The sequence below is a fragment of the Antrostomus carolinensis genome, unplaced genomic scaffold (assembly GCF_000700745.2).
Source record: "Antrostomus carolinensis isolate BGI_N321 unplaced genomic scaffold, ASM70074v2 scaffold233, whole genome shotgun sequence".
Lineage (NCBI taxonomy): Eukaryota > Metazoa > Chordata > Aves > Caprimulgiformes > Caprimulgidae > Antrostomus > Antrostomus carolinensis.
The window spans coordinates 15,593-42,008 of record NW_010305614.1 but is presented as its reverse complement, the minus strand read 5'-3'; the positions used below and the strand labels follow the sequence as shown (position 1 = coordinate 42,008).

Genomic DNA, 26,416 nt, shown 5'->3' with positions numbered 1-26,416 from the left:
CCCCAATTATCCCCCCTCTCCTCTGTAGAGGGGTAAAGAGTGAGCAAGTAGCTGGAAAGCTGCCTGGCAGAAAAGAACCTGGGGGTGTTGGTTGACAGCTGGCTGAACATGAGCCAGCAGTGTGCCCAGGTGGCCAAGAAGGCCAACAGCATCCTGGCTTGTATCAGAAACAGTGTGGCCAGCAGGACCAGGGAAGTGACTGTGCCCCTGTACTCGATGCTGGTGAGGCCGCACCTTGAATACTGTGTTCAGTTTTGGGCCCCTCACTACAAGGAGGACATTGAATCACTGGAGCATGTGCAAAGAAGGGCAACAAAGCTGGTGAAGGGGCTGGAGAACAAGCCTTATGAGAAGTGGCTGAGGGAACTGGGATTGTTTAGTCTGGAGAAGAGGAGGCTGAGGGGAGACCTTATTGCTCTCTACAACTACCTGAAAGGAGGTTATGGTGAGGTGGGTGTTGGTGTCTTCTCCCAAATAACAAGTGATAGGACAAGAGGGAGTGGCCTTAAGTTGTGCCAGGGGAGGTTTAGGTTGGATATTAGGAAAAAAATTCTTCACTGATAGGGTTGTCAAGCATTGGAACAGGCTGACCAGGGAAGTGGTGGAGTCACCATCCCTGGAGGTATTTAAAGGATGTGTAGATGTGATACCTGGGGACATGCTTTAGTGGTGAACTTGGCAATGCTAGGTTTATGGTTGGACTAGATGATCATAATGTTCTTTTCCAACCAAACTATTCTATGATTAATTTTCCCCTCAGAGCTTTGAAGAGGATAAGGTGGAGACATTTCACAGCCCCTTTCTGGTGACATTGCCAGATGAAGGGATAGTGTAATCATTTTATTTCTGCCTTTGAGAGAACAGAAAAGATCAGGGTAGTCACCAGGGAGCTGTTTTTAAAGTTACCAGGTTTGAAGTTTCCAGGTTTGAGAGATCTGACACTTAGATGGTCTGTCCTGACAGTTCATCTCAGCTGACCCATCCTACTTTTGCTTTGTTTGAGCTTTAATAACTGAAGTGCTGTAGCCTGCTGTCCAGCTGTATGCTCTACTACTGCGGACTCTTGAGTTTTCTCACTCTTCTAATCAATAGTATAGCATTAGTCCCTAAACACTATAGACATCTGATTAACACAGTGATACTACCTATGGTAAATCTTGCTGCAAGCTAGATTAAGTAGATATGGTTTTCCTTGCCTCTCATTTTTAACCCAATCACATGTTTTTCAACCTTTTATTTTTCCTCAGAAACGGATTGAGGAGACAAATGTACAACAGAATGGTGTCTTGGATATTCTGAGCTCTGCCCGATCTTCCCTGACCCAAGCTAACAGTGTACTTGGATTATTGCAAAAGAGCAAAGAGGTATAGTTAACCTTCTTAAGTTAAGGTTAAAAACCTCAGTATCTTGCCATCACTGTAACAGGTAGCGTAGCTCAGGGCTAGGGCATTAGGCTTATCTGAGCCTCACAAAAAGGAAAGGATCACACAGCCCATCCTGAGTGCAAGAGGAGCCTACCTACACAGGTTTCTGTTAGAGAAGCTTATTGAGGGTTGCAGTGTGTCTGAGGAAGACACGGAGCTGCAGATACCTGAATTTGGGAGACTATCTGTGAGAAATACCGTAAGTGATTGTGCTATTCTTGTAATTCTTTCTGGGCAATTGCTTTTAGCCACTGTCAGAGGCAGGATATGGGGCTAGAAGGGCCTTTGGTCTGACTCAGTTTTTATATAAAGAGGCTAGAAGCATAATGTAATGACTAGCAGTTGTTTCCAGTAACCTGCAGAGTAAGTTGGAAGGGAATGTTTTTTAGCTTGGTCTCTTCAGGTGCGAGGTACATGTAAGACTGAAGGAGGTGAGGACAAAATCAAACATGTATGAATGCAAATAAAATTTTATCTTTGTAAACCCATAGGAATATGAAAGCCTGGCTGCTCAGCTGGATGGAGCAAGGAAGGATATGAATGAAAAGCTGACAAATCACTCCTTATCAGCAAGCAAAGAACCGCTGGTGGTGAGGGCTGAGGAACATGCCAGATCTTTGCAAGACTTGGCAAAACAACTGGAAGAGTATGTTGCTATTCCTATAAATGAGCAATTTTTGTACATAACAGCCATAGGTGCAATGATCTGTCTAACTTCACTTGCTTTAATGACCATTTGCAAAGTTAGGAGGAAATTCAGTTTGTCTTTTTTCTATTTCTTCATGATGTGCAGATGTTTTCTTTTCTTTTTTCCCCACAAACCAGGTCTTCCTGTATTTTTCCTGATTTTTTTTCCCCCAGAAGTAGGAACTCCCATAATAGGGCTTTATATTACTGTATTAACACTTCATTAACTTCTTACTAATGAGAAAAAAATCCTCGTGTACAGAATGGGAAGATGTTTAGAATAGAATATCTTTTTTGTAGTGATATTTCCTGTACTCATACTCAGGGATACCTTTATGAAGTCAGTGAATTTGGGCAAATAACTAGAAGAAATGTCTTCTGGCAGAGTCTTCAGACTTGCCTGTTTAGAATCCATTAGTAAGGAAAAGAATTCCTCTGTTTTTTTCATCCTTCAAGGAATCTTCTAGAAAGGTAAAAAATATGAGAAACTTGGTATTAATCAAGTGTTTCTGTCTCCATTACTTGTACTTTACCTTGGAATTATGAGTGAGGTTTTGGAGGCCTTCTATGGTACATGAGAACAAAATGAAAAAAGTGAAACCCTGATTTTTTTTTCCTGTGCAAATTATTTGCATTTTGTCATTACACCAACTAGAAACTCTCAAAAAGTTAAATTCCAAAATACCTAATTCAGCTGAAAAATTACTCATTAAAAAAAAAAATCATTAACTTTTTGTTAGTTTTCAGTGTGATTTTTTTTTTCAGTTAAGAAGACACTGTTCTCACAAATACAAGGCAGCTCATGCTGAGCAGTTGCATAGCTCATGGGGAGTGGGTAGAAGAGATTTTGTCTCTATTTCTGATTCCAGAGCTGCTGTGCTGGTTCTTGGGGAAAAGCCCAAGGGTCGTGTAGTTGCTCCATCTTGTGCTCCATCTGCTGCTCCTGTAGGATGCTGGAGCAGCCAGAGATTATCTGGAAGCTGCAGTTCTCGGAACTAAAATGTATTTGGGGGGGCTGTGATGGAGGTGGCTTACTGACCTCATGCCTTGGTGAATTCTCATGATCTTAATCATTTAAAGACTGCTTTGGAAGCCCACGGTTGTCCTTTTACAAGCACCTGAACTTATGCCATCTTCTGAAGAATGTCTTCATATTTGTCTACCTCTAAGTTTGATATTTTTGCAGAATGAAATTACGGATCTAACTGAAAAACATTTTCTGTATTAGCATTAATTAGAAAATACTGAATACAGGTGGATTCAGAATACTTCTCATAGGCTGCATTTTTCACCCTGTTTCCCACAGAATAAAGAACAGTGCCAGGAAGGACGAGTTGGTAGGCTGTGCCGTGGAAGCTTCAACTGCCTATGACAATATTATTAATGCCATCAAAGCAGCAGAGGAAGCAGCCAACAAAGCTGGGAATGCAGCTGACTCAGCTTTATCAGTAAGTACCCATTAGTGGCCAAGCGATGGCAAACTTGTTACAACTAGATTTTTTTTTTTTTAACTATCAGAGAGGCACCAAAAAAAGACCCGTGTGTCTTGGCATGCCTTATTTGTCTGTGGCCATTATATGAGCTGATATTCTGCATTTATTATTCTTGGTTCAGTACTAAACAGGCTAGTTACTGCGTTTCTGAGGGGGCTGTCCATATGAATGCAAACTGTTCCTTTCAGTGAAAAATAAAGAGATCTGGCTAAGGCAAGCCCAGTAATCACCGAAAGTGATTTCAGATACTCTCTTTTACTTTGCACTAGTAATACCCACAAGCTTTTCAGCAGAGGAGTAGTATCTAACAGCTGTGTGCTAGTAATTTCTTCCGAATGCCCCAAAATCTATTAGAGGTTTGCTGAAGACCAAGGTTGTATTATACTTAAATTAATCTTGATAATTGTTATTTAAGGTAGTTCTTCACATGAAATCTCTGCCCTTGTATAGTTGTTTTGTTAAACTGGATTGGGCTATCTCTTTCACTTTCAAAATTTTGGTATATCTATTAAAGCAATCTTACAGTACTGCACTTCTATTACCAGACTGTGAAGAGAGAAGACCTATCAGGAAAAGCTGCAAAATTAAAAACCGAGAGCAATACACTCTTGAATCAAGCACAGGAGACTGAAAGGACATTGCAAGGTACTGAGAAAGAAAGTGATAGCAGAACTGTTGGCACAGAATGACAAACTTTCATTGAACCATGAATTTTCACAGTTCAGCAAAGCTCTGCAGCACATATTTAACCAGAAGAGGCTAGTTCCATTGCAGTGAGACGTCTTGTGATGGTTATTTCCAATGGCAAAAAGGCGAGAAAGTGGATTTCATACCTCTGCTGTGCTATACACCTTTGTAGTACTCCTGTCCAGCAAGTTCTTAGCCTTGTACTTGTTTTGCAGTGCAAATGCTCATTCAGTGCTCAGTGGCAACACAAGCTGTGTAAGAGTGCAGGCTGGTGCTGCCACACCACCTGCCCAACAGAGAGGTGGTATTTCTGTTTAAAATTAATACAGGACATTCATTGTTTTGCAGCTATTGGTCCAACCCTTGAAGACATAAAGCAAAGACTTGATGTTGCTGATGGAAAGAAGAATACACTGCAAATTGATCTTGTCACTCTTCAAAATAATCTTAATGGGATAAACAGAGGTCAGTTACTGTTCACTTCTGTTTTGCTTCTTTCATCTGTTACTATAAGAATCTGCACGTGCATTTTTGTGTCTTTCAGATGACATTGACAGCATGATCACCAGTGCAAAGAACATGGTAAAAAGTGCCAAGGATGTCACAACTAATGTATTGGATGAACTGCTCCCAATTCAAGTAGATGTGGAAAAAATGAAGGGTACCTATGGAAGCACACAGAGTGCTGGCTTCAGTAAAGCATTGATGGAGGCAAACAATTCAGGTAGGTGTTGTACTTGCCATTGCAGGTGCTATCTGAGACCTGCCAAGTCACTGTTAGGTAAACATGGTCAGTTTTGCAGCAGAAGTTTTAGTCATCAAAAAGTCAGGCACTTAGCCTAAGCTGGTATTCTGAGCTTCCTTTATTGCTAGTGGAAAGGGACAGGTACAGCAGAAGGTGACTCAGGCCATCCTGTGGTGTGTGTTAAAATCTGATGTTATGGCTGCTCTCTAAAGACTTGGAGGCTAGTGACTAGCAGGGTACCCCAGGGTTCAGTACTGGGTCTAGTCCTGTTTAATATCTTCATTAATGATCTGGATGATGAGACAGAGTGTACACTCAGCGAATTTGCTGGTGACACAAGACTGGGAGGATTGGCTGGTACATCAGAGGGTTGTGCTGCCATTCAGAGGGACCTCAACAGGCTGCAAAAATTGGCTGACAGGAACCTCATGAAGTTCAACAAGGACAAGTCCTGCACCTGAGGAGAAACAACCCTATGCACCAGTATATGCTAGGGGACAGCCAAGCTGGAAAACAGCTTTGCAGAAAAGGACTTGGGAGTCCTGATGGACACCAAGTTGAACATGAACAAGCAATGTGCCTTCACGGCAAAGGCTGGAACACAGGAGGTTCCCTCTGAACATCAAGAAACACTTTTTAACTGTGAGAGAGACTGAGCACTGGTACAGGTTGCCCAGAGAGGTTGTGGAGTCTCTATCCTTGGACACAATCAAAATCCATCTAGACAAGATTCTGGGCAGCTGGCACTAGATAGCCGTGCTTGAGCACAGGGGCTGGACAAGATGACCTCCAGAGGTCCCTTCCACCCTCAGCCACTCTGTGATCCTACTACAATGACTAGAGAAGGGACCTAGACAATTAGCTTAGGCTTTTAGCTGAAATTAAGTGAAATGGATTGCATAGAGACTGTGTTGAATACAAAATAAAGAACAATCACAATCCCAAACAGCATCTTTTTTCATCTTTTCAGCAGCTTTGTCTAATAAAGTCAAGTGAGAGAAAACATTTTAAATAAGATAAATACAAGACCTAGCCCTATATGTTATTGCAGAGTCGTAAGTCATCCATGCAGTGACAAGACTGGCTTAGAAGTCATATTTAGAAAAATAATAGGTCTGGATTTCTTTTTATTTGCCTTCTGCATCATAGGTTTCCAGTCTGCTAATACTTTCAGGCTTTTTTTTTTTTTCCAATAAAAGGAGATGAAAAATTGTTTCCTGTTTTAATCAAAGCTGAAATTCTCATAGTATCTCCTTTTCTCCCAAAATAAACCTGCCCAGATACCATAGGGCTCACTACTGAATTGTGATGACTAGCAACCCTGACACAAGAATATAAGACGGGCCCTATTCAGTCAGGCCAGCCATCTGCCTACCCCAGTATTCGCTCACCAACAGTGGCAGCAGGAGATGCTACTCAGGGAATGCACATAAGCCTGACCCCTGTCTGCTGTCCATTATCCTCATTCTCCCCTAGCATCCACAGTCACTGAATAATAATGTTAGAGAGCACATCCCTGTCTGTTCTATTTAATATTTTTTTCTGGACCTTAACTTACCTATTGCATTTTTGGAAGTGCTGATTCTTTCTGCTTCCACAAATATCTTTGGCCACAAATTCCAGGAGCAGAATAAGCTCTGTATGAACTACTAGTTTCAGTGAGGGCTTCCTAATATTGTAGGACTAATGAAAACAGTTCTGTCATCACCCTGCTCACTGCTTTTTTGATAACTGTGTAGTGAAATCACATTTTTGCATCTGTTTTCCTCCTCCTTTTCATCATTAATGATTTTTTTTCTTTCATTGCAGTAAAAAAGTTGACAAACAAACTTCCAGATCTGTTCAGCAAGATTGAGAGTATCAACCAACAGCTGATGCCAATAAGCAACATCTCTGAGAATGTGAATCGCATAAGAGAGCTGATTCAGCAAGCAAGGGATGCTGCAAATAAGGTCTGTTCTGAACACTGCAATCATGCTTGACCTCAGTAGTTTGTCAGACACACAACAGTACTTTTGTTCCTCTTCCTCTTTCTAAATAATTTTGTTAAAATATGTGTGAAAGACTAGACGTAAATTTAATTCAACAGCACCACCCAGCATTTAAAGTAACTGTGATGATGGAAAGCATAATAATTTGTACATAAAAATGAGCGGATGCAGTAGCATCCTGCTCTATCCTCCTCCCGCAGGTTTTTTCTCCAGGGTATCTCTGCAATATTTATTTGTGCAATAGTCTCTTGCCTTCCAAGGCACGTTGTGGTGGCTTTGGCAGCAGAGGTAGATTCGGCTCTGCAGCTTAAAGGCAGGGCTCTCCACCCACGCATGGCCAGTTGGATGCTGACACTGCCAAAGAAGTTGTGTAGTCCTGTGCTCTCACGTCTCCAGCTGCCCCAAGATGTTAGGAGTTGGCCACTGGCGGCATCTTATTAGACTGCTCTTTCTCCATTTAAGTAACTGCTGTAGCTGCTCAAGGGATAGCATGGTCCCACATCCCTGAGAAGCATCCCTGATCTCATCACAAATAACCTGCAGTTACAATGAATAAGAGGGATCTGTGACCATGGTATAGACAATATGTCTTTATTAATATCAGAGGTGCATTATCATTTCCAACAGTCAAGTCCAGCTAAGTTAAGCATCAGGATATGTATGTAGACATCTAAATAATTCATGGGCTTGCTTTTTAGAGCTGCAAGGCACATCCTTCCCTGTCCATGTCTTGAAAGTAACAGTTATTTGACAGAGGCGCAGTAAGGGTTGATTAATTGATGTCTGGAGTAAAAAAATGCTGTGTTAAGAGATAAGTACTGATAATACAGAACATTATGTTATCCAGTCTGTTTCCTAATTACATTGTTTAGTAGGATCAGAGTCCAAATCTGTAGTAATTAATGGCTGTAACATGGCTAGGATATGTAATAGATTACTTTGGAATTAAACACAACAGTATTAGCAATAGATAATTATAACATACTGAGTTTTGTTTTTCTTAACAGGTTGCTATTCCTATGAGGTTCAATGGCAGCTCTGGTGTAGAGGTTCGACCTCCGAGCAACCTTGAAGACCTGAAAGGCTATACTTCACTTTCTTTCTTTCTCCAAAGACCCCAGACAAGATTAGACATGCCCCAGAGGGCATCAAATAAGTTTGTACTGTACCTGGGTAATAAAGATGTAGGTATATTTTGAGATTGAATCTGATTTTTAGAACAGACAACAAGCTTTGAGAAACGGATGGGAGATAATTTATTTTGACTGAAGTTTATAGCTACTGTTGCCCCATTTCTTTATAATTGCTATTATGTGGTGGCAGAAGTTCATTTCTCCACCAGCAAAGTAACTTGTTGGGTGACTGACTGCTTTGCCCTTTGATGCTTTGCTGTTTTGCTCCTCTGGAAGTTACTTTTTGGTCATGGATACCATCACACAGTCTTGTCAGAAGTGTCAGGTTCTGCAGCAGTCAGCACAACCTCAGCCCAACTCCTGCCTCAGAGCTTTGAGTCTTTTCACAATATACATCACTGTCAGTTTCTCTGTTGGTTAAAAAAAGGTGATGATTTCAGTTTTAAAATTCAGTCCCTCAGCTCTTAATTTCTTTCTCTTCTGAATATGCAGAATAGTACAGACCTGCTTATGCATTCAGGCTTGCTCAAGCACCATCAAAGATTTTTAAAGTGTCCTGCATGTGGCTCCTAACTATGTATTTTTAAGTCTTGTTATCTGACAGCAGCTGTATCTGTATTGAGTCTTGTGCATAGACAGAAGGTTGTTTAAAGGTAGTTGTTCTACACTGAATTTCACCTTTTCATCCCTGAATATTTGGCCAGGATATTTGTTGACAGTATTTTAATTGTTACTTGTGAAATATGGTATGTTGGAGAAATAAAACGTGAATTGTTTGGGAAAATGACTGCTTACAGTCACCTCAGTAGGAACCATTGTCCTTGACTGAGTGTTATTCCAAACATCTTTTTTTTTTTTTTCCACTGATGTTTAATCTAGTTTTTAGTAAGGGTGTCATGTTTTCATGACTGTAGCTGGGAGATGTTACAAATGTGAAAATTATTTTAGCTACTATTGTTATAAAAATAAAAAACCACGCATGACTCTTCAATTAATTTATAACTATATTGACTGAATCAGTGCAACACATTATTCATTGAACCAGTACAACATATGAGATTACAATTTTTTCTTCCCAGAGCTGATAAACTTAATAAAAATTCTCATCATTAGGTGGGTGAATTTCTTATGATTCATGCACAGTATGATGATGTCTCTGAGGAAATGCTGCTCTATTTCACCTTCATTAACATTAATCATTTCTCAATTATTATTTGCTTTGCTATTCTTAGGCTTCCAAGGACTATATTGGTATGGCTGTGAAAGATGGTCACCTCACTTGTGTCTATAACCTGGGAGATGGTGATGTAGAAATAGATGTGCGGCCATTTGTGACTCAAAGTGAAACTGAAGAAGCTGTTATGGATCAAGTTAAGTTTGAAAGGTATAAGGCCACAGTGTACAACTTTTAGAAAAGTTGTTAAGAACATCTTTTATTAGTGTTATGTGATATTTTCCCTGTCTGTTTTGATTTTAGGATTTACCAGTATGTAAAGCTGAATTACATCAAAGCAGCAACATCAACTTCTCCAGAGTATGAAAGCCCTTTGACTGCAAGCAGTGGAGGCAGTGACACTCTTCTAAATCTTGATCCCAGCACTGTTGTCTTTTATGTTGGAGGATACCCACCAGATTTTCGGGTACAAAGAGTTGCTTAGTCTTTTAAAGAGATTTTTATATTAATCATTCTGTTGTTCTTACAAGTAAAGATTGGAATTTAGCAGTCTTTCAAAGGCCGTGTAAAAGTTTATCCATGTCAGTAGGTATAGATGGGATGCATGAAGGTGCTACTTCCTACAGAAGCTGCCTGGCTTGTAGTATGCTAGAACTCAAAGAAGGGAGCACGGTGGTATTTCATCTGCTGAGGACAGCATGAAACCTGTCCAGCCCTGCTAAGTACTATTCCCAATCTATCCATATGGCTCTGCTTTATATTGTGCTGCAGTACTCCTGGGGTGGTATCAGGTAGTTTGGATATTATATACAAAAATACAATAATTTTATGATATTTAGAATGTTAATATTGTGTCATATTAATATTTGCAGTGAGTCTTAGCAGTTACATGTCAATGTAAAATTTTGTCAGCTGATGTTGATGGAATGTTTTTGATGACACTATTTTGCAGCCTCCACGTAAGCTTGACTATCCTCATTATGAAGGCTGCATTGAATTAGACAACCTAAATGAGCATATTATCAGCCTTTACAACTTCAAGAGGACGTTTAATCTCAACACCACTGAAGTGCAACCCTGCAGAAGGTATGACATAAATACAGAAGTGTGTATGTGTTTCTGTGACTTTATCATTAAGAATTCTTGTATTTTCACATCCATAAAAATAACCACTGTGGTTAAACTGGTGTTTTTTTTCTAACTCTCAGTCATTACCACATTTCTTGGAGAAAATCCTCAATGTTGCCATGATTCACATCTATGGCAATCTCAGTCCACTGGACAACAGTTTAAATGTTATAATACCCAGACACAATTAACGGACTAATGTATTAAGCTCCTTTATAAAGTAAATATTGCATTAAGTGCAAAAAAGTCAGTCACTAATGATTTCCTCTCTAAAGGCCATATGTGAATCCAATAGAAGCTGGTTGAAGGTTTTCTCTTTCCTTGGATTAGTTCAGAATTTGGCCCTATTAGTGGCTCTGTACCAAATGCTTTAACTTAAGCTTTTTTAAAATTATGTTAGTAAGTCCATATGGTAAGAGTTTTTTCTCTCATATATTCACATCTGTGACATTGAATTATTACAGGTATAAAGAAGAGACTGACCAAAGCTATTTTGAAGGCACTGGTTATGCCAGTGTCACGTTGAAAGAATCAAATACCCACAGCCGAGTACGCTACGAGCAGACAATTGAGACGACTGCAGATGAAGGCATCGTGTTTTTTGCAGCAAATGAGGTAATTCGTGGAATGCTTCTGCCTGTTTTGTGGTCCAAGAACATTTTTAAAAACTTCACTTACTCAAGGACATGTTAGATTTAGTAATAACTGTAAGGAAATTTCTTAAAAGTGTTATTTTTGTCCCTGTGGCAGATTAGTAGATTCTGCTGTATTCTTAATAAACATCGATTTAGTTTTAGGTAGTCCTGTGAGGAGCAGGGAATTGGACTTGATGATCCTTATGGGTCCCTTCCAACTTGAGATATTCTATGATTCTATAATGGCTGCTGAATACTCACTTTGTCATGGCTGAGAAAAAAGTCATTACAAGTAGCTCCTCCATTAGGCCATACAGAGAATTCAGAACTGGGGGTAGGCAGGGAGGATGTAATGTGAATCAAACCAATTTTGAAATACTGAAATCCTTCAAAAGTGGAAGTGTGCTCTTCCCAAATCTACAAGTGGGTGATAACAGAGTAAGGAAGAATTTAGAAAGTGACATGGTGACTTATACTTGTAAAGGTGCTCAAAACAGCAGTGATGCTACTTATCTAATAATATTATAAGCACGTTTGCAATCACTGTGACATGTTCTGGATAACTTCTCAATGCTGTAAGAAGTCAGTAGACATCTTGAAATGACAAAAAGTCCTCTAGAGATTTGGAGAATACATCTGGAGCTCATAGCAGATCTGTTTATAACAGTTTAAAGTAATTGTGGTGGATTACTTTAAGTTTTAGTCTGCTTTGTGTTTTTATCTGCTTTGAGTTTATCTTTTACCCCAAAAAGATTTATTGAAGCAACTAGATAGCTTCATTAAAATTATTCACGACAGTGAAATAGGAAATGTTGGCAGTTTAATTGTGCTGGTGGTTTTTTTTTTAATTGCAGGATCAGTTCATCAGTGTGCTCATTAAAGATGGTCATACAGTTTTTAGATACAAAGTTGGCTCTGAACCTCCAAAAGAAATAGAAACCAATGCAACTGTAAATGATGGAACGTATAAACAAGTATGTCATTTTAAACAATCAAGTGGTCATTATTTCTAAAATTACACATTAGCTGAAACTAAACATCTTCTTGTAAAGTTTAGTTGTGAAGTTTTCCCTTTATGTTGAGGGGATCAAGGCATTGGGGATTAGTTTGGACATGTGAAAACTAATCTTTCTATTGTCATGCTTTCCTGTGAATAAGTTCAGTTTTAACAGAAAAACTACCAAAGAAAAAAACTCTTTGACAGAGTATTTCTTTATTTAGAGAGAGCTGTGTACTTTGCCATTATTAACATTGTTTTAATACTTAGATTAGTGTTTTTACCACCTAAAGGTTTATTTCTTCAGGCCAGCCTGATCTTTAGAGATTACTTTTTTGTAGTCTTTTTGTTATTGCTTGTCTACTTAACTTCAGTCCAGCTGTTTTGTAGCGCTCCTAGAGTGAAATTGTAAAGAGGTTGATAAAACCTTTGACTGCCATGTTGATTCATTCTCCCTTTTCCCATCACTACATGTCCAACTACTGAAGGTGGCAGGGTCTGCTGGAAGGAGCCTTTATGCCATACTGGGTCAAGTTACCTCCAGCCAGCTGACTGACCTGGTCTTTGTGTCAGGCAGCAGCTCCTGAATCTTCAACTGCAAATAGAAGGCAATATCTGAATGTTAGGTGAGGTGTATTTTAGGGCAATCTTCCTGAGGAAAATAAAACCTCACCTTGTATTTGGATAGTGGAGCATTTTCCTTAGGCATTTCCATTGGCTAAATGCTGAAAATTTGCAATGTACCTTTGAACTACTGCAGTTATTCTGGATTTAAGGCACTAGTAAACAAGAGGAGGGTGAAAAAAAAAAAGGTGTCCTGCTATGTGGGAGTACTTTTAATCTGCTAAATTATATTTCTTTCTGCTAAGTGAAGTAATTCTCATTATTCACCTATTTCAGATTCATTTGGTGCTTGCCCGAAGTAAGAATACTGTTCATGTCAGTCCTGATATTAAAGCCAACATAAATGTCTTCCTTTTCACTAAGTATTATCTAGGTGGAATTCCACCCTCTCTACGAGAACGGTGAGTAACTATAAAAAGAGTGTAATACACAGGCTTTGTATGGAAACTCCATCTAAACTCTTTCCTTAGGCAATTTCTTTCACACTCTGTGTTGCATATCTTATGTGATATGAAAATAACGAGTGTATAATATGTCACCATAATCTGTGATTTTTGGCTAATGGTGGGATCTTTGGACTGTATCCTGAAGATTAGGTTTGATCAGCACAATGTGCCTGCAAGAAAGATTGCTCTTGTTCTGTTTTTATATTTCCTCAATTGTCAGCACTTACAGTCTACTATACTGTGTGTACTTTGAAATGCCAGACTACTACTGAACTCTTTTTCCTTCCACTCTCTGAAACCAGCTTTAATATATCCACACCTCCATTCCGGGGCTGCATGAAGAATGTGAAAAACCCTAATACCGCATCTGTTATTTTTGACGAGACTGTTGGTGTCAGCAAGAAATGTTCAGATGACTGGAAGGTAGTTAACAAAGTTCCTTAAAAACTTCTGCTGGAGTTCACCGAGTCTGGTTTGTCTATAAATCCTGGGCCATTATGTTTTACTTAGGTCAAAAATTATATTTGATTAACATGTGATGGTAATAAAAGAACCTGGACTTGAGATGAAGATATGGAAGAAAGGAAACTCCACCCCTACTGTGATAGCTTGTTCCTGCACATAGTCCACCTCTTAATTAATGCTGTGTACAATTAAGAATTCGTATTTACCATGTAAACTTGTTGGCTTCCAGTTGCTGTTATTGATTAGGTCAGAGTACTTAGTTACTTAATACTGCTCAGGATCTTTCTTCTAACCAAGGTGCTCCCTAATTAAATGACCTCTCAATCTTTTTTCTTGAAAGAGCTAAGCAGACTCTATTTCCACCAAAATTTCTCTTTGTAAGGCTATTGCTCCACTCATGTGATTGTTTTATAATTATTTTCTATGCACCCTTGAGTTTTGTCATGTTCTTCTTAAAATGAAATGATGTGACATTTAATCAATGCTGTGTGGAGAGATGAAAACTACCGTTTTGCTTCTACTTACTGCTATCATGGTGCATGACTCCATTTGCCCTTTTTACTATGGCATTGCACTGAAAGTTCTATGCTCATTTGCTTTTCCCTTCGTGGCATGTAAACCTTTCATAGAGCAGTTTCTTTGCAGGCTCTACACAGAGGATCTGACCTTCATTCTCTGCCTGTATCTGTGTAACTTCTCATGTATTAAAACGTGTTGTATTCATAAAGGCCCGGGTATCTTCTGTCCTGTGACTCACAGCTTGAGTTATGTAGCTCATCTGCACAGCTCCATACTTATGAACCGTTCCTCCAGCTGCTTACTTTTGTGTCCCCAGATGTGAAAACTTTCAAAGCCATCATGTCAATGCAAAGAGTAGCTAGAAAGGAACAGCTCGTTATACTCAGCAAGCCTCATCTCCCTTTAGAGTTTCTCAGATCATAGTTAATGCTGGTGAAACCAATTCAGTTGGTCTGTTCCATACTGAAATAATTGTACTTGCAGTTTGCCTTGCACTTGGTTTTGACTGGAGTTGGTCACAATTTTGTTGAGTAGGGCAGTTGTTGTCCCATGTTGCCATCTCTTCTGACTAAAAGGAAAATCACTGAAAGCATTACTGTCTCTCTTTCAGCTCATCAGATCTGCAGCTTTCTCCGAGAAGGGAACACTGAGCCTGAGTGCGGCAGGTTTCCCGTTTCCTAAGGATTTCCAAGTTGGCTTTGGCTTTCAAACCACGGCATCGACTGGAACACTCCTAAATTACAATCTATGGGTATGAAACATGTTCAACTTAAAACATGTGATTGGTTTTATTTCTGGATCAGTCATGTCTGTCTGTGACTGTGTCAGTTTGGCATCAGTTTGTGTCATTAAGTCTCATATAGATTCTTGTATTTTAAAGCCAGAAATGGCTGTTATAATAATCTTTTGAGCATGGAATCTTGCATGTCATGGGCCAGAGAAACTCATCCTGGGAATTTCTTCATTCAGCCAACCAGTAGTTCAGTAAGTAACTGAGCTTTGATCTTGAGCCTTCTGCAGAGTAGCTCATACACTCAGTAAGCTGAGAAAGCAGGAGATTCAAGCAAAAGCCCATTCTTGATGGCTGGAGGAGTTAAGGACTGAGTGCACACCAGGCATTTGAGAGGTGAAGAACTGAATCCTCTGCTTTTTGTAAAAATAAGTTAAGTATTTAAAATAGCTATTTGGTGTTCAGAGTGCAGAGGTATTTTAAAACAGAGGTATTTTAAAACAGGAACTACGTTAATTGTGCAGAATTTGGTGTAATATCTGGTACTAGATGACTGAGAAATGCAGTTTTAGTGCAAGAAAATGTCTTTCCCACAAGAGACTGCTGAGAACTGTATTAATGGCAATATCAAGGAGAACACTTGCATTTACCAAATCGTTTTGTGGGATTCTTTTATAGCCTAATATTCTTGCCATTTTTCTGAGACCTGGCGTTGTAGTTGCAAAGATGGGAGAGAATGAAATCGAACTGAAAAAGAAATATGAAGATGGGTCAATGCATTATGTGACAGTAATAAAAACAGACAACAGGTGAGTCCAGTTCTTTATCTGATTCTTTTATGTTGTGGTGGTTGTGATTGGAGAAAGAAGATTAAAGTTTTGTGTGACTTGTTCTTTGGGTACACAGCTAAAAATGGCCTCTGCTAGCAAAGGATACTGAAATAATGAAGCAAAAGGAGGCTTTTGGTCTGTGAATGTGCATGTCGGTACCTGTGATGTACATCACTATGCAAGTCTTTTATAGATTGTGTGAGTTTTGACTGCTTGTCAGCCTGGAGCTTTGGAGCTCTTCCCCTCCCATAGCCTTTACATGTGTCACTGTAACATAGGCGGTTAAAGGCCCAGGGAAGAAGCTGATATTGTGTCTGTTTTTTTTCAATAATGATCTGTTATGTAGGTATCAGAAGAGACAATTTACTGAAAAGCTCCTAAATAATACTGATTTCTGTGGAAAACATAAAATGACTTAAGTGTTAGTTAAAATATAAAGTTTAAAATAATTGGCTATAACTTTGGGTAATTATAACTTAATATTTTGGTACTAGCTGTTGCTAACATGTCAAGTGCACCGTTTTGACAGAATGGATGCAATCCTGTCCTATAGTTGTCAGTGTGAGTTTTTTCATTAATTTCAATTGGACCAGGATCTCACTGTAGGACTGCAGTACTAGTGTCAGCTCTTGCTCAGTATCTGCTACTGAAAAGCAGAGCAGTTTCATAGCAGTCAATGAGCACATACTGAAAAAATCCCAAAGAAAGCTAATGAAGCTCTAGCATAATTACAATGTAACAAGAAAACATCTGTCAAATAGTTCTTTTTTAATATATAGATATATTTCGTTTAGGTTCATAACTATTTCTTTAGATTTCATGCTTATTTTTAATAACTTTGTTTTAGAGTACATCTGCTGGTTGATGATGAGTCGGAAGCAGCCTCTGTTGACTCTCCAAGAGCACGGGCATTAAGTCAGCCTATAAAATTTGGTGGAGATAATTTTGAAGGTTGCATCTCAAACATCTTTATAAAAAGGTATCTGGCCTAGAAAGATTTTAGTTTCATACATTTTGGCCTGTTTTCCTTCTGAAATCATATTAAAATCACTTTTTGCTAAATTGCTCATCTTCTAGGGCTGGAGCACCTCTGCTCTGAGGACAGGCTGAGAGAGTTGGGGCTGTTCAGCCTGGAAAAGAGAAGGCTTAGGGGACATCTTATAGCGGCCTTCCAGTACCTGAAGGGGCCTACAAGAAAGCTGGGGAGGGACTTTTTCTAAGGGCAGTTAATGACAGAATAAGGGGAAATGGCTTCAAACTGAAAGAGGGTAGGTTTAGATTAGATATTAGGAAGAAATTCTTTACTGTGGGGGTGGTCAGACACTGGAACAGGTTGCCCAGAGAAGTTGTGGATGCCCCCTCCCTGGAAGTGTTCAGGGCCAGGTTGGATGAGGCTTTGAGCAGCTTGATCTAGTGGAAGGTGTCCCTGCTGATGGCAGGGGGGTTGGAACTAGATGATCTTTAAGGTCCCTTCCAACCCAGACCGTTCTATGATTCTATGATTCTACATGCATGAAGCCTTCATGAATGCATAACTTTGCTGCCATCAAATACTCTCTTATTTAGGCAGATTATATGTAGTATCAAGTTGTAATTAAACCTTCTGTTCAGATGTAATGGAATTTTAGTCTGAATCATACTTGTTTAGTAGTCTTTTAATCAAAGAATTAACATAGTGATTTGGAAGCATCCCAACAAGGCATCCAAAAAGATCTGCTAGATTGTATCATTATAGCTACACAGGGAGCCAGGTAATGAAATTAGCAAAGTTTACCAACAAAACTAAAACAGTCACACAAACCAATGAGAGCATATGTAGAGAAATCAGGTGCCTGATTTATTTTGTCTCTTTTTTCACATGTGTTCGTCTGGTTATTAGAGACATCTTAGAGGCAAAATTTAGGAGAAAAATGATGCATAAATATGTTCTGTAAAGAAAAACATTCCTTGAGTCACAACTGATATCCCAGTGGGGCTTTGTTTTAGCTAAGTTTTAATGAATATTTATACATGTGTAGAGTTTACAAAACATAGTGTATTTTGATTATCATAGAAGTGCAGAATGGTTTGAGTTGGAAGTGGCCCTTAAAGATCATCTAATGCAACCCTCCTGCCATGGGCAGAGACATCTTTCACTAGATCAAGTTGCTCAAATTATATCTTCATTTAAAGCACTGTGAGACAATGAAGTAACCTGTATTTAACTTCTCCATCAGAAAAGAAATCTGGAAAATTTGCTTTTAGTACAAAAATGGAAAATTAATATCATAGCTAGTCTGATCAAATGAATGGACAACTGGACTGAAATTGAAGAAGGTTCTGCTCCAAACTCTACCATTCTTCTCATAGAAAACCACTGGCAAGGAGCTTTGTTGCTTTTTCTAGTTGTAAAGTGTTTTGTAGTCTACTAATTAGACATAGTGCACAACTTAGTAACATTCTTTATACACACAAAAAATTGGTTTTGACAGTCTGTCTGATAATTTGGTTATAATACTACAGCTACACATTAAGTTGTGATGGGCTTTGCCCCTTGACAGATCTCACTAGAACATCTTATTTAAGGAGAGAGTGAATCACAGAGTTAGCAGGACCTGATGTTGCCATTTTTTCTTGATCTGCCACTGGTTATGCATAATTAACCAGCAAAGTTCTGTAGTCTAATCCAGAAATCTTATTCAATCAAGGTTGCTGTAGTTTTTCCCCTTTTTTCAATGGCAATATGTTTGGGGTTTTTTTAAATAGATAGCTTTTAGTAAAAAGTACTTTGTTTAGAACACATCAAGAGTTTTTTCCATTAGCAAAAAAGAAATGGGCAGAACCAGGACAAATATGAATACTTTTTACAGCACTGAACCTACATTTTTTCATTGAAAAATGAAAACTGGTACTTTAACATCAGGTTACTGGGAAATCTATTTCGCAAGGAGCACAGTTTTATAATATGTGTTGATTATACTAAAGAAAAGGAATGCTGTGTCACAGGGCTTACTGCTTTCATCACTCTAGGGCAGGTCAACTCCCTGAAGTTCAAAATCTTGTTAATTATACTGCAAAGACTGGTGTATCCCTCGGAGCTTGCCACAAATATGAGAACCTTGAACCACTGTTGCTGAAAGAATTTAAAAATCCTCTCAGGTTTAAGAAGTTCAAGGTATGCTTATTTTTACTGTTATCTTGACTCCATATTGATGCCAAGGCTTTGTCTGCACAGCCACGGTTTGTAAAACTGAGATTCAGGTACTGTTTTCCTTCTATCTCACATCCGAAGCAAGCTCTTTCTGTGTTGATGTTCCATGCTGAACTCGTACCTGTCCAGCTTCTCTGTCATTTAGAGAAGGCTGCTGTCTGCCTCAGGTGGGAACTCTTATATGTGTAGATTGAAATAGGTTTTTTTCATGTTTATGTGTAGTAAATGTTTCTATTCTGTCTAACAGGTACAGAATGAAAAATACTTAGATTATTTGAAAGCCGCTAATGTGCAAAACCACAATTTACCAACTCAGTTAAATGTCAGAAGTGAAGCGTATCTCCTTGGAAACACACCCAACAGTTTCATATCCTACATGTTTTCTCCGCTGTCATCTACAGACAGGTAATGTGTTCTCTGTTCTCTTAATACGTGAATTCTCAAAGCTACTTGAATCTTTGGGTACTAAAAGCTAGGATTTTCTTCTTGCCTCTGTCTTGGGGCATAACACAATAGTGGTTTGAAAGGCTCAGGCATTTTTTTCTTTGCTAACATTGACCCAAACTGAGTGGATTGACTTGGATGTGGTGGACAATTCCAGTGCATGTCGATGCCAAATCCTAAGCCTGAATATGTCAGCTTTCACATTCAGAAGTGCAGGCAATGTAGAACACTCTGATTCCATCCAAAAGCTATTCTGCATTTGGCAAATGGAGATTCACTGGCATTTTTCTGGAGAACAGAAAGAATACAACAACTAGCAAAATAGACCTATATTTGAATATGTTTACTTCCCACTACAGGTTACATTTTTCTGTAGATGTACGGACTCGATCATCAAGAGGATTAATAGTTTTCATGGAGGAAAAGTCTGAGGACTCTTACATGGCTCTCCACATTTCAAAAGGACGTTTGGTCTTTTCACTTGGCTCAGGAGGAAAACAAATCAAAATCAAAACCAGTATTAAATACAATGATGGGCAGTGGCACACTGTAAGTAATATGCACAGGAACTGTGGTGAAACCACAGTTTGGAACAGCCTATTGAATTTTTAAGTTATTAGAATTTCAGTTTTGGTCATCTGAAGTTAATTCCTATGCCTGAAAGTTCATGTGGTTGACAGGTCTCTCTTATGAGAGAGTTTATAGAGACTGATGGTCCCAACATGATTTTTTTTCAGTTTAAATATTTCAACAATACAGTGTTTAAGTTAAAGAAAAAAATCTACAGTGGCTTTCATTGGCCTTGGATTTTTTCATTCTGTTACGTTTGCACTCTGCAAAGGTGGTCTTCAGCACAGATGGGAAGAATGTCCACCTTGTTGTTGATGGTCTAAGGTCCCAGCAGGGAAGATTAACAACAAGTTCTGCCATCAGCATTAAACCACCAATCTACGTGGGAGGGCCGCCATCACTGAAAAGACAGGTAAATAATTGACACATCCACCCCCACACACTCCCCATGCTTCACTAATTACACGTGAAAGTGTTAATATGCAGGATTTATATGTTGAAAAGGTTTGAGGGATATTTCCAAGCACCGAGTGAGCACCAGCTGTGACTAGTGTTTGCTGTTGCTCGGTACAGATCTTTTTCCTCATCTGTTCACTCAGCTCTCAGCTGGACCTGTAATTTCAATGTATGTTGCTGAGACAATGTTGACAACCATGTACTGTTTTCATATTTATTATTTAAAAAATAGAGAAGACTAAAGTCATATTTGTAATTCCAGGAATACCCTCTTCCCGCAGAATGTTTACCTCAGTGGACTAAGCAATAATCTGTAGAGAAGTAAAGGAATCCTTCTCATTAAGGAAATTTGAATGTAGAACTGGATTTTAATCTGAAATATGTGTGGTTCCTATTACTTTAAAAACTGGACAATTAGTGATACAGGGCATTTAATAACATCAGATTTAAATAAACAGCCTCTTAGGAAGGGAAGGGTGTGCTTGATATTTCACAACTTCTGTTGCATTGTCTTTTTGACACATCTTTGGGAAGCGTCTATTTTGCAAGCAGGAGTTATTTTAACTCAAAATGAATTGTTACTTACCTGTTTTAAGCTCTTTTTAAAAATTTTGGAATACCTTTTCAGTGCATCAGAGATGGGGTTTAGGTACCTTTAGTGCCAGTTGGCTTTCTACAGTCCAACAGTACAAAAGAACTATTGGGTATTCTTACTAAAAAAATTGCCATCATGTTTTAGTATTAATGTTTTGAAATATTCTTTCAGAATATACCAATGAACAGTTTCAAGGGTTGTGTGAGAAATTTTAAGATGAATGGAAAAGTCATGAATGCACCTCAGCAAAAAAATGGCATACTTCCATGTCTGGATGTTCCCATGGAGACAGGGATTTATTTCTTTAATGAAGGAGGATATATCACCATTGGTAAGCTGTGTAGAGATTATGGTATATGGGATTATGTCTTAAGTGTGTATGTGTAAGGACTTCTTTATTAAGTTTTTACATGGTTTTCCAATTATCTCCTTCTATGATCATTCCTCTACCCACTGTTTAATTTTCCACAGGTAATTTGCTGATGGGCTTGGATTTTAGGATTGTATTTACTATTCGACCAAAGACTTCAACAGGTATACTCCTCCATGCTGGAAGCAAGCAAGACAACTACTTGACTATTTACATGGAAGGAGGAATGGTAAGTACAGGCTGTGCTTCCATTTCAGTTGTATCATTCTCATTCAGCAGGGGGAATCTGACCTTGAACTCTGGACTTATGTGTTAGATTTGTCTATAGGTATAATGTTAAACAACTTCCTCAAAATTTGTTTAAAACCACTGCATGGAAGATTGCACATTTCACCTGTCTCTGTGCCTGCATTAGCAGCTTCCATTGTGTGCACATTAGCTTGCACATTCTTTCTTCACAGTGGTCAGCAGTAGGGCAGAGTCTTAATTTTCTCAGACTTCTGAGCCTTTGCAAAAACCCAGTGGGGTTTTGGCCAGAGACTACAGAACTCAGTGGCTTATTCACATTCCTGCATCAGTCATCATGTGGCTGTACTGATGCAGCTCCATAACCATGTCCATTATAGAACTTGAGCAGTCTTGCTTTGTGTTAGCATCTTCTCCACTAGTGATGGGTGTGTCATGGTGGTGATCATTATCACTGTTGCTTTTTCATAATATAACAGCTTCAGAACGTGAGTCTTCGACTACAAAACTGATGTCAGTGCTCCACAGAACCTGCTGTTTCATGAGCCTACCTAAATTCAGAAAGCTCAGCTTTGCTCTTCTCTTCCCAGTTTATGGAATTTGTTTTTATAATCTATCTTTTTGTTGTCAGCTAGTTTCCCCCAGATCAGTGATCTGGTTCATGACACAACTAGCATATGGAAGCAGGGGCATCAACAGCTGGGGACTCCTTAAGAGCAAGATTGACCACTTTTTTCAGTAGTAACTTAGATTCATGCTGGCTTTTGGTGTGGACAGGATGCAACAGGAAAGAATAAAAGGGACACCATCAATCAGCTTGATAGGAAGTGGACTCAGAGTATCAGTTATCTGACCATTACCAAGTTTGTTGTAACCATCATGCCAAAAAAGAGTTTGAAAGGAAGATGTTTGGGAAAAAAAAAAATGCTCACAAAGAATGTGACTCAAGATATGAGAAGGCATAAGCAGGTGCTTGTTCAAAATGTTATGATAAATAGTCAGGCTGCAAGCTTTGTGAGTGAATTACGAGTAGTCCAAAATTGTGTGAAAGGCCAGAGAAATATATTGCAGAGTTTCTCTCAGGAGATACCAGCATGTAGATGGCTGCTTTGGGAAAGGAAGGCCTAGTAGGAAAGACGTTGTCTCAGAGCAATTACATCAAGAGAATTAATATAATTTTGTAAGATTGAGGGGGAGAGACAAAGGTACATATTTATGCTTATAAAATTTGTCAGATATCCTCTCCTGACATTTTACTAGGGAAATTTACTTTCTTCTTGGAGAGAATAATTTCTGAAATATGTATACAATGACTGTGACTCTTAAAACTAGGTGAAACCCAGCCATCACTGGGTTCAGTAAATCACTTAAAATACTGTATTTTCTTTGCCATGGTAATTTAAAAGATAACTTTTTTACAGATCATTGCTGCTGGAAATAGTGGCGCTGGAGAATTCCAGATTTCAGTAACACCTAAGCAATCTTTGTCTAATGGACAGTGGCATATTATTGCAGGTATGTTTTATCATACCAGTTCTTCTGAAACTTTGAAAGAACGATGGACACAGAACATTGCAGCTCCAGATTATTATTAATCACTTCACTTCTGTTTATTCTGAGAATACTCTTTAGAACAATTAAGCATCTTGTGTTAATTCAGGGCTTTACATAAGATATTTTTGGGGGGTTGTATTTAGCCCCAGAGTACTTAAATGTGTCAATCTGAGTTTGAATTAAAATAAAATCTATTTTTCCTACGAGTTAACTTTCAAGACAGATGTTATTTAAAAATAGTGCCATATCTAGTTGATTCTTTAACAAGGTTGAGAAAGAGTACTCATTTTCCTGCTTCTTTGCAGTCTCTCAGAAGGAGAACACGGTGCAGCTAGAGGTGGGCACACGGAGTAACTATACCACTGGACTTCCACCCTCTCCTCCTAGACATGTTCATCAGCCACTCTACTTTGGCAGAATTCCAGGTAATATTATTCCTTCTTATTCTTTCATGTGTCTACTGTTTTTTTTTTCTTTTCCAAAAGAAAGGTCCTGTTGATGCGTGTAGTCCTATATCATTCTCCCTCTTTTGAAAGCCTTCCAGTAATAAATGTTCTTTAAAATCATTCTCATTTTATTAACTTGATCTTTCTACCTTGGTTTTTTTGTAGCAAATTTGGACACACCCTGGCTTCCAGTTAAAGACCCATTTTTTGGCTGCCTTCGGAATGTTAATATCAATGACAAACATGTCTCCACCAGGAGAATTTCAGAGGTTCATGGTGTAGTGAATTTGCAGGGGTGCCCGGTGAAGTAACTTTGCTGATATGGTACTTGTACACACGTCAGGTTGGGTCTGCTGAAGTACTGTGTGAATTCATGCAGCATGGGTTCCCTTTTTGCTGATCACCCTGTCACCGTCATCACGCTGGTTATTCAGAACAGCTGGTGAGCAAATGCATCCTCTGGGTGTGGACTGTGCCAAAGCAAATTAAAATTATTTGCTTTGATAAACTCCCTTTTAAATGTTCTTGATTTCCAAGGTAATCCATTGTGCCTTTTGAAATATATACAGAAAATATAATTGTATATACCCTACTGGGCCAAATTCTGCTCTCACCCTCAACAGCATACATTTCAGTAATTCCAGTGTCTTAATTTCAGAAATTTGCCTTAATACTGGCCATCTTGAGAGCAAATTTGATCCACTAATATAAAGAATTTTATAAAAATTTAAATCTTTTTGGATTGATGTTTATACAGAAATGTACATTAATGTTAAAAGTAATAATAATAATATAAGTGGAGTTTGAAGCACTTTAAGGAGTGAAACTCTGGGAGTTTGTTACAATGCTAGGAATTCTGGGGCCAAATAAATGCAGTATGTTCTTAAAATCATCCATTTTCTTGTTTGGTTATTTTATGTACTTTTTACAGGCTGCTAAATCCTGCTTGCTTTATGCAGATATTTCTATAGCTTTAAAAAGATGATTTGCCCGAATAAGCACAAGTCCATCATCTCAGCTTATTAGAATTTCGTTATATAAAACCTCAGAAAGAGAGTAATTTTTCTTGTAATCTTCAGAGCCAGAAAGTCTCCATAGGCTTGCTTTTTTTTTTTTTCTGATTAAATGAAGAAAAGTTATATTTGGAACAGCAGTTGCACCTGCTACAGTTATGTATCATGAATTGCAGGACTAAACCAGAAAAACTGTTTTCTTTGACATTCAAACCTTTACTTTGTGACCTATGGTGGAGGGTGAGGAACCCAGTTTGCTTTATTCTCTGAATACAGGGCTGGACTGAATAGACTTGACATGGCTTCTTTTTCCACTATTAGTCTGAAGTAGCATTTTGATAGTTACTTTTTTTTTTTTTTCCCCTGATGCCAACTGTCTTTCACAAAATTAAAACATTTTCTAATGCTAGTCCTAGGCAGGAGTAGACAGCAATGCAAACAAACCCTCCTTCCCACCTGATGTAATGTTTGCTCCCACCTTCCACTGGCTTCTGGCTCAAGGTGCAGCAGCATGTCCTCAGGGAGTTTGGAATCATAGAATCACAGAATCTCAGAATCACAGAATGTCAGGGATTGGAAGGGACCTTGAAGATCATCTAGTCCAATCCCCCTGCCGGAGCAGGAACCTAAATGAGATTACACAAGAAGGCGTCCAGGCGGGTCTTGAATGTCTCCAGAGAAGGAGACTCCACACCCACCCTGGGCAGCCTGTCCCAGTGCTCTGTCACCCTCACGGTAAAGAAGTTCCTTCTCAAGTTTAAGCTGAACCTCCTGTGTTCCAGCTTACACCCATTGCCCCTGGTCCTACCATTGGACATCACTGAGAAGAGCCTGGCTCCATCCTCATGACATTCGCCTTTTACATATTTATAAACATTAATGAGGTCACCCCTCAGTCTCCTCTTCTCCAAGCTAAAGGGACCCAGCTACCTCAGCCTTTCTTCATAAGGTAGATGTTCCACTCCCTTAATCATCTTGGTTGCTCTGTGCTGGACTCTCTCAAGCAGTTAATGAGGTGGAATGAGGTGCTAGCTGATTAACAGAAGATGCCAGACCAATAGCTCTTACAGCTTTGGTCATTAATCATCAAAATTTTTTTCAGCTTTGCAGGATGGCAAAAGTGTCAGAAAACTGTTCACACCAAATCTTCTGTTGCTTTTTCTTTTGTGGCAACTTTGTTACAGGCAGATCTATGTCCATGCAGAGGTTTCTCAGCTGTAGAGCTAGTTTTGGAGGGAATGGGATGCGGTAAAAGCATGTTGGGGTTGAGGCCTCTGAGGGGGCAGAGAACTGGCACGCAATGGCAGAGCCTTCTCTCTGAAGATGCTCTGCAGAAACAGCTTCTACATGGCTGCCCTCCACGTGAGGACAGAAACACCCATCAGCCTGGAGGTGGAAATCATCTTTTCAGAGAGCAACAACTGAATCCTTTCTATGCGTAAAGCCTTCTGCCTTTGAAGTAGATGATTGTCAAATATTCAGGTGACCAAAACTATGGAAATACTCAATTGTTTTACTGGCCTTAGTTGGCACTGAAAATTTCTACAAGGAGAAAGGAAGAACAGTTAAACTTTATGAAACGATTCTCTAGTAACATTTCGTATCTCATGCCCACCAGACTGCTCTCTGAAGCAGATTTTCCCTAGTCACAAGAAAGCCTTTTCCTTCTTCCCTTCCCCGCTCAGAAAAAACAAACATGGCAAAGATTTTTGCATCACAGCCTGGAGGCAGTCCTGGATTTCAATTCCCTTCCATCTGATTTTATTTTATCAGAAGAAGTTTTAATGCCGACAAGAAGAAATGAAAAATGTATGAAGACTTGAG

The 26,416-nt window shown here is 39.0% G+C and overlaps 1 protein-coding gene across 1 annotated transcript in view; it reads left to right on the top strand.

Annotated features, from left to right (window-relative positions):
• LAMA3 (laminin subunit alpha 3) overlaps nt 1–23,890 on the top strand; it is a 118,491-nt gene extending 94,601 nt beyond the window's left edge. Inside the window, exons 52-78 of the mRNA XM_029084233.1 lie at nt 1,248–1,364; nt 1,916–2,070; nt 3,418–3,559; nt 4,150–4,249; nt 4,640–4,756; nt 4,836–5,015; nt 6,846–6,988; nt 8,035–8,211; nt 9,393–9,544; nt 9,638–9,800; nt 10,287–10,420; nt 10,927–11,077; nt 11,952–12,071; nt 12,995–13,119; nt 13,467–13,587; nt 14,759–14,899; nt 15,557–15,687; nt 16,556–16,687; nt 18,718–18,862; nt 19,152–19,303; nt 19,702–19,891; nt 20,184–20,324; nt 21,135–21,294; nt 21,435–21,562; nt 23,001–23,094; nt 23,439–23,558; nt 23,745–23,890. Of these exons, the coding sequence (XP_028940066.1) occupies nt 1,248–1,364; nt 1,916–2,070; nt 3,418–3,559; nt 4,150–4,249; nt 4,640–4,756; nt 4,836–5,015; nt 6,846–6,988; nt 8,035–8,211; nt 9,393–9,544; nt 9,638–9,800; nt 10,287–10,420; nt 10,927–11,077; nt 11,952–12,071; nt 12,995–13,119; nt 13,467–13,587; nt 14,759–14,899; nt 15,557–15,687; nt 16,556–16,687; nt 18,718–18,862; nt 19,152–19,303; nt 19,702–19,891; nt 20,184–20,324; nt 21,135–21,294; nt 21,435–21,562; nt 23,001–23,094; nt 23,439–23,558; nt 23,745–23,890 (3,777 nt within the window). The remainder of the gene's footprint in view (nt 1–1,247; nt 1,365–1,915; nt 2,071–3,417; nt 3,560–4,149; nt 4,250–4,639; nt 4,757–4,835; nt 5,016–6,845; nt 6,989–8,034; nt 8,212–9,392; nt 9,545–9,637; nt 9,801–10,286; nt 10,421–10,926; nt 11,078–11,951; nt 12,072–12,994; nt 13,120–13,466; nt 13,588–14,758; nt 14,900–15,556; nt 15,688–16,555; nt 16,688–18,717; nt 18,863–19,151; nt 19,304–19,701; nt 19,892–20,183; nt 20,325–21,134; nt 21,295–21,434; nt 21,563–23,000; nt 23,095–23,438; nt 23,559–23,744) is intronic.
• Nucleotides 23,891–26,416: the final 2,526 nt, after the last annotated feature.